This window comes from Muntiacus reevesi, chromosome 2, assembly GCF_963930625.1.
Source record: "Muntiacus reevesi chromosome 2, mMunRee1.1, whole genome shotgun sequence".
Lineage (NCBI taxonomy): Eukaryota > Metazoa > Chordata > Mammalia > Artiodactyla > Cervidae > Muntiacus > Muntiacus reevesi.
In genome coordinates this window covers 202,989,333-202,996,810 of record NC_089250.1, presented here as the reverse complement: position 1 = coordinate 202,996,810, position 7,478 = coordinate 202,989,333, and the positions used below count along the sequence as shown (strand labels likewise).

General features: G+C 52.9%; 1 protein-coding gene across 1 annotated transcript; it reads right to left on the bottom strand.

The window, feature by feature from the left end:
• Window positions 1-980: 980 nt before the first annotated feature.
• C2H16orf82 (chromosome 2 C16orf82 homolog) lies at window positions 981-7,267 on the bottom strand. The gene is made up of 3 exons (XM_065919293.1): window positions 7,192-7,267; window positions 6,620-6,745; window positions 981-1,495 (listed from the first exon to the last, which is right to left on the bottom strand). Exons 1-3 carry the CDS (start codon window positions 7,265-7,267, stop codon window positions 981-983), a joined length of 717 nt encoding a protein of 238 aa, XP_065775365.1.
• Between the last annotated feature and the right edge of the window lie 211 nt (window positions 7,268-7,478).

The window sequence follows — 7,478 nt, the reverse complement described above, 5'->3', positions numbered from 1 at the left end:
TCCTGTGGGCAGCGCCTGTTACAGAGCATGCGTGGGACCGAGCTCCCCACGAACAACACTCGCGCAGTTGGCTCTCGACATGGACAATCCCAGCTGTGGTTGGTGGTTGTACCTTCTGAGCTCATCATGGTCAGTGTTGGTTACAGATGGTGTTCTTCACTTGGGATGGATCATGGAAGGTTCTTCCAACTGCAGATGGTTCTTAATAACAGTTGACACTTGCCTTGAAAATGGTTGTCTCCACGGATGAGTTCTGGCACAGGTGATCCCACCAAGGATGTTTCTCTAACAGATGGCTTTCTCACTGACGGATGCTGTCAGGGACGGCTCGTCACTGGACTGATGACATCACAGGACTGATGTTATTGCCACGGTGGTGTTAACACAGGTGGACCCAGCACGGGTGGATCTTGATCGTGTTCTTCCCAAGAATGGTTTTCAGTGTAGATGGTCTCCTCACTGACCGCTGACGCTCAGTGTAGTTGGCAACATGCGGCTCTCCTGCCGATGGCTGTTGTTACACATAAATCAAAATCATTGGTGATTTTGACCCAGCGTATAGTTTTAAAAGGTCTTTCTTACTTCTGTTGGCGATAACCACTCTGGGTGAAGCCTGGGTTTGCTGGGTCTTCACATGATGTGTTTTTCAAGGTCCCAGTGGCTGGCGAGGCGAGTCTTCTCATAAAGGCACGTGCACCGGGGCAGGCTGCTCATCCTTGGCGACCTGGTCACTAACATTCACCCTGTCCCCAGCTTTGTCCCCTGGAAGACTGGTTTTGCTCTGCAGCGGGCTTTGCACGTGGCTGTCCACCCTGACACTCTGGTGGTTGCTGGCCTGGCTGGAGGGAAGGCTGCCCACGGAGCTGACCAGCCCGCTGCTCACTTGGTAGTTTAGGGCGCTGCTGCCCAGGCTGATGAAACTGATGCTGCTGAAGCTGCTGGCCCTGCTCCCCACGCTGCCGCTGGGCAGGCTGATCTTACTATTCCCTTCCAGTCTGGTTGGTGCTGTTGGCTTGGCGGGCCAGTCGTCTCTTCAGCTGCATAGGAGAGTAGACGGCGCACACCTGCCTGGTCTGGGCCCCGCCTGCCTGGGTGTGGAGCCTTCTGCTCAACCGCACGACTTGATGGCTGCCTGGCAAGCTGACTTCGCTGTTCTCCTCATCCCCTGCGTACCCGCTGCTCAGCCGGCTGATGTCAGTGCATCGCTCCAGGCTGGAGTGTAGCAGGCTTGACAGGACGCTGCTGTCGTGGCTCGCGGTGCTTCCCAGGTGACCACTGGAATCTCTCAGGGGCTCCTGCGTGGCTTCTGCATCATGGCGTGGCCATGCGGGGGACTGGGGCCCTAGGCTGGGTGACTGTAGACCCGCACCCGGTTCCTGAGCCTCCCCGCTGGGAGACTCCCCTTGCCTGCCCTGGAGGAAAGTGGGGGGCAACTGACTTGGTTTCTCCAGGAAGAGGGGGCCCTGGAGGCCTCTGGGTGTTGGATGTGGTGTGTCTGGGCAGAGGAGGCTCAATTTATGAGGGTCCCCTTGAAAAGGGAGGGTTCTGATTGGCTGGCTTGGTTGCCACGGTGATGGTGCCTGTGATGCGGGCGGGTGGGGCAGGAGGGAGAACAATGCTGTGCTGGCACCTGGGGCATCAGGGGCTGCAGCTGGGCAGAAAGGAGGCTCCAGTGCAGAAGGGCTGAGCACCACTTTCAAAGGGGCCTGTGGTCTCTGCTTTGCCGGGTCAGGAGACCTGCCTTTGCATCCCTGCTGAGACCTTTATGAGCTGTATTTCTTCACATCCTGTCATTTTCTGAGCCTCTGCTCCTCACTCAGCTCTGTGCTCCTGAGGACTGCAGAGAATTTCACAGTCAGGGTTTTAACCTCCATTTTCCCATGGCCCTTCCTGGTCCAGTTTTGACTCTCACTCAACCTCATCCGTGTCACACCCTACCCTATCGTCTCCTTGGATGCCCAGTCACACTGGCCACTTTGTTATTCCGAGCTCTTATCTGCCACAGGGCCTTTGCACTGGTGGTTCCCACCACCTGGAATGCTCTTCCCTTGGTCACTTCAGGTTTCAGCTCCCGTGTTCCTCATTAAACTTTCCCTGGCCTCCCCAAGCAGGTCCCTCTATTTTTCTTTATGTCACATCCCAATTTATGAGCCTTATGGCTTTCGTTACAATTTGCAATTACGTTTATGTATTGGTGGTTGCCATACATTCCCTCTGCTGCAGTGTCAGCCTTGTGAGGGCAGAAATTTTCATTTCTTATTTTCTGTTCTGCTCTGACACCCAGCATAATGCTGGCACATAATAGATGCTCACTGGGTCTTTACTGAATGAGTGGATTGTGCACCCTCAGGTTTGTATCATAACCATGTCGGAGCTTTTTATAAACATGCGTTTGGATTTTTGAGCACAGTGACTCTCTCCCTTGATTGCTCATCACAGTGGTCTGACTTGTCCCCACAGCCCTGCTTTCCCTGCCAGGGACTGGCTGGGAAGGGATAGCTCGGTGGCTGCTTCCCTGCCCCACCACGTTCCCTCAGAAACCCAGCAGCCAAGTGCCCTGAAGGGGAATCTGTGGTTCCTCAGATTAGGAGGTTGGGAAAGAAGGTCACCAGAGAGAGCTTCACCAGCCCAGAAAATGGCCCAGCAGCCATGGGCCTCCCACCTGAATATTTATCCCTAAAATTCAAACTGGGATGCTGGAGAAGACTCTTGAGAGTCCCTTGAACTGCAAGGAGATCCAACCAGTCAATCCTAAAGGAGATCAGTCCTGAAGGAGTGATGCTGAAGCTAAAGCTCCAATACGTTGGCCACCTGATGCAAAGAGCCGACTCTGGAAAAGACCCTGATGCTGGGAAAGATTGAAGGCAGGAGGAGAAGAGGGCGACAGAGGATGAAATGGTTGCCATTTCCTCCTCCAGGGTATCTTCCTGACCCAGGGATCAAACCCAGGCTCCTGCAACCAAATAAATAAAAATAAATATTAGGAGAAATCTAGTGGGAGAGCAAGTTGGGGGTGGACAGCACAGTGCAAGGCGAACAGCCTGGTTGCTCTGCTCCTCAGGGGCTCTGGCCAGAGGGAGGGCTTCAAACCCGGAGTGAGCTGTGGTTCCGACTCTGTGTCTACCACCTGGGGGACACGGTGTGGCCGACTTAACCTCTGAACCTCAGCTTCCACATCTGGGAAATGGAGCAACAGCGCTGATGATGCTACTCCCGGAAGGATGCTCTGAGGGCTGATAGGACCCACCAGGGCAGGGTCTGCTCTGTAGGCTCCATGGCCTCACAGTGCTGCCCAACCCTCGTGGAGCCTCTACTTTAAGACAGAACGTAGGTGTATGCATGAAAAAAAATGTGTACACTGGCATATATGTAGATATACATGAACACGTGTGCATATGTGAATACATACATAACATATGTGTATGTATACATGCAAAAGGGCTTCCCTGGTGGCTCAGTTGGTAAAGAATCCACCTACAAGGCAGGAGCTGCAGAAGACACGGGTTCGATCCCTGGGTTGGGAAGATCCCCTGGAGGAGGAAATGGCAACACACTTCAGTATTCTTGCCTGGGAAATCCCAAGTACAGAGGAGCCTGGTGGGCTACAGTCCATGGGGTCACAAGAGTCGAACACAGCTTAGCAACTAAATGACCCCCACCACCATACATGCAAAGACCTACATCAGTATATGTGAATATACACATGATATAATCCATGTGTGTATGATACATTAGTATATCTATGTGAACATGTATATAAGTATTTACATACCCACATATACATAAACGTACTTTTTATATGATTTTCTATTGATTTATTTTTGGCTGTGCTGGCTCTTCATTGTTGCAGACAGGCTTTCTCTAGTTGCAGGGAGTGGGGGCTGCTCTCTAGTTGCGCTGCACAGGCTTCTCATCGTGGTGGCTTCTCTTGTTGTGGAGCATGGGTTCTAAAGCATGGGCCCAGTAGTTGTGGTGCACAGGCTTAGCTGCCCTGCAGCATGTGGGATCTTCCCGGGCCAGGGATCAAACCTGTGCCCCCTGCATTGGCAGGGGGATTCTTAACCACTGGACCACCAGGGAAGTCCTAAACACACTTTTTTAAAACCACAAGACCCTCTGGCCTTCTGCCTTCCTGGGGCAGCCACTCTCTCCCAAGATTGTCCACATGGAGCATTCTTATCCGAGTGCCTCCCCTGAGATCCTCTGGTCTCTTCCCAGCATCTGGCCCATTGGGGTGAGGACCCGCATTCATTCAGTTTAGAGCATCCCTGAACAGTTAGTGTGTGATCACAGGCAACATGGTGAGCGTCACTTAGAGCCAGACCCCAGTCCACACCTGGGGAGAACGCAGAGCTCCCTGTGCTGAGCTGGAGCTGTTGGAGGGACTGTGAGCTGGACGTTGGCATGGATATCTCAGTCCGTCTCCTTTCATCCTCTTTCTGCCCCAAAGCCCAGGTCCTGGCTACCTAACCTGGTCACCAGGCAGGTCTTGTCCTGGTGAGAGGCATCCCTGTGGGTCAGGAGTGGTGAGTACCTCCCTACTCAGGAGCACTTGGCATTGAAGCTTAAACAAGTGGTCTCCAAGGGTGGGCTTGGGGCCCTGGAGGCAGGACCTGGGGCTCTATACCTCCTCCCAGGATCAAATCAAAGAGAACCAGCTCAGCCAGGGCCTGGAGTGTGATTGGTTCAAGGGAGAGAGGTAATTCTTCCTCCGGGTGGCCCCATGATTGATTTTCTCCCCACTTTTTACATTACTTAAGGCATAAAAAAGGAATGTTAAAGCGAATATCTCAATTCAAGAAATAAGACTCTGCCAATATAGCCTAAAACCCATTTACCCCTCCCCCTCACATCTCCCCATGGCAATCCTGAATCTGACGCACATCTTTATACTTGAAGCATAAAAGGAAAAGAGCATATTCCCATTCCATGTGTGGAATCATTTTGCATGCTATTAATCTTGATATAAGTGGCATTCTTTATATATCCTTCTATCACTTGCTTATGTTCAGCATTTGTGAGATTCATCTGTTGTTCTGTGTGTGGCCCAAGTTCATTTTCACTACTCTAAGAGTATTCATTCTATTGATGGATGTCATAATTCATTCATTCTCTCAATGAATGGCTAGGTTACTTTTCCTTTGCTCCCCCTCTGTGATAAACATTCCTTTAAGTGTCCTTTTCCCATGACCTTTCCCCCGAGGGTTTATGAGAAGGGTCCTCCCAAACGGACTATGAAAACTTCCACTTGCTTTAATTATGTATAGAGCAGCTATGTCTCCCCCATCCCCTGGGCCTCATCTTCTACCACGAGGTCCAGCTTAGGGATGGGATAAACCACAAGGTTTTCTGTTGCCTATATTATTTGGGCCTTATTTGGTTAACGTGGCATTTTCAAAATGTTCGGCTTTGGCTGGAGAGTTGACTCACTTGGGTCGGGGGCAGTAGGAGCCAGGTGGCTGAAAGGGGGTGAGCCTCTCTGAAGGGCGAGTGCTACCAGAAGGGACCCACTCTTTCTGCTCAGGGCTTGTCACCCAGCTTCCTGCAAGCTGGGGCAAAGCCCCTGCCTCCCCTTTTTTCACTGTGCACTCAGAGTATGAAGGACACACTGGGGGTGGGAAGGGAGGATGATGGAGAGGTGGCCTGAGGAGTGGGGTTGGAACTGAGTATCCCTAGGCCCAGCGTGGGAACTGTACGTACCAAAGAGTCACAGAGCTGTGGAGTCAGTGTGGGAAGCCGATGTTTGAGCTCCAATCCACTTCCCAGCTGTGCGATCTGGGGCAAGTTACCTAACCTTTCTGTCTCAGTTTGGGTTCCTTCAGAAGCAGACTTTAAGGCATGACTCGAGTACCAGTCGTTTGGGAGGTGGTTCCAAGAAACCCCAGTGAAGAGATGGGCAGTAATACGGGGAAGGAAGGAAAGAAACCAGTGAGGGCATGTATATGGAGAATGTGGCCAGTTAGCCTGGGGTTCAACGATGCTGGGGCCTCGCAGAGGCTCGGACATTCACCCAGTGACTCTGGGTCCCACTGGGGCATCTAATGCCTTTTCCCGTTTCTCCTGAGCTGGCTGAGCAAGCCTCTGTGGTGCCAGAGAAAGCCTGGAGGCAGAGGAGGCAGGAGAGGAGAGGGATGGGATGGGGAAGGGGAGGGAGGAGAGGAGAGCTGGGGAGGAGGGGCAGAGACACTGTGCTTGGGTGCATCTGCTGCGCCTTCAGCCAGCTCTCATCTCTAGCAGAGGCTGACTTCTGGGGGTCAAGAAGACAGTGGGGGCATCCATGGAGTCTGCCAGCGTGGCCTCGCCCACAGATGGGGTCAGGGATTGTTCCTTTAAGCTGTAGAAGGATTCCACGGGGCCAGGCCGGCCTGCAGTCAGTCTTCTTCAATAAATGCTAAGTATGGAAAACCTGCCTCGTGCTCCCCCAAGGTTGTGGTGAAGAAATGGAGATGGACTGATGAAATAGCAGCTCAGAGAGATGATAAAACATGGACTCTGGCTGTAAAACCATCAGGTGGCAGGACCACAATCCAGACTCGAAGTTGTCTCGGAAACGTCAGGTCTCACACCCTGGGGGCTTCACTACATTCGGCCCAGAGCGGTTAACACCCCCCATCCCCACCTCCGGAGCTGGATGTCAGGGGGCTGTTTGCCTTGTCAGCCTCCATCAGGCCACAAGTATGGGCCAGGGTGGGTCTCAGGAGAGGACTGGGTGTAGGGGGACCAGAGGCCCTGCGGGGAGAGGGTGCTGAGCACAGAACACACGAGCAGGGACCCTACGTGGGGGTTAGTGTCTTGGCTCAGCATGTGATCGAGGGGGCTGTGGGGATGTGGGACCCTCCTCCATGTTAAAGGGGAACGGGGCTGAGCAAACTGGGGGGGGAACGGGGCTGAGCAAACTGGGGTGCATTGATCTTCCTGACCTGTGGTAAAGTCATGAACACAGTCAAAATGACCCGTGAAAACCCAGTCCATCCCTCCATCCATCAGACCTGCAGTGCCATGAAGAGGTTCCTCCTCAGTGGTTCTTAGGGACACTCAGCTTGTGGGCCTCCTGGTTAGAGCTGAGGGCTGGGAAGCCTCTTTTCCGAAGTCTTGGGGTGGCCGCCCTTCAGTTCTGAACCCTTGCAAGTCCAGGGTGGTGCCTCCCGGGCAAGACTTTACCCCAAGCTCTGCCTCCTGCCAGCTCTGTACCTGGGCAGGTTATCCAAGCCCTCCGCCCAGCGTTCTCCCCCGAGAAACCGGGCTGGAAACGGTCAGCTCTCGCCATCCTTCAGGTCAGGGGAGCCTATATTTTGTCACTGCTGTGTCCCCAGTGCCTGGAAGAGGTTCAAGCATTCCTTAAAGCTTTGCTGAATGAACAGGTGCAAAGTGCTTAGGGCCACACTGATGCTTGGAAAGCTGAGCAGCTTTAATTACTATTATAATGCGGTTTCGGTATAAAGTCCCTTTCTTATCAACATAGGGCAAACCAGACTTGT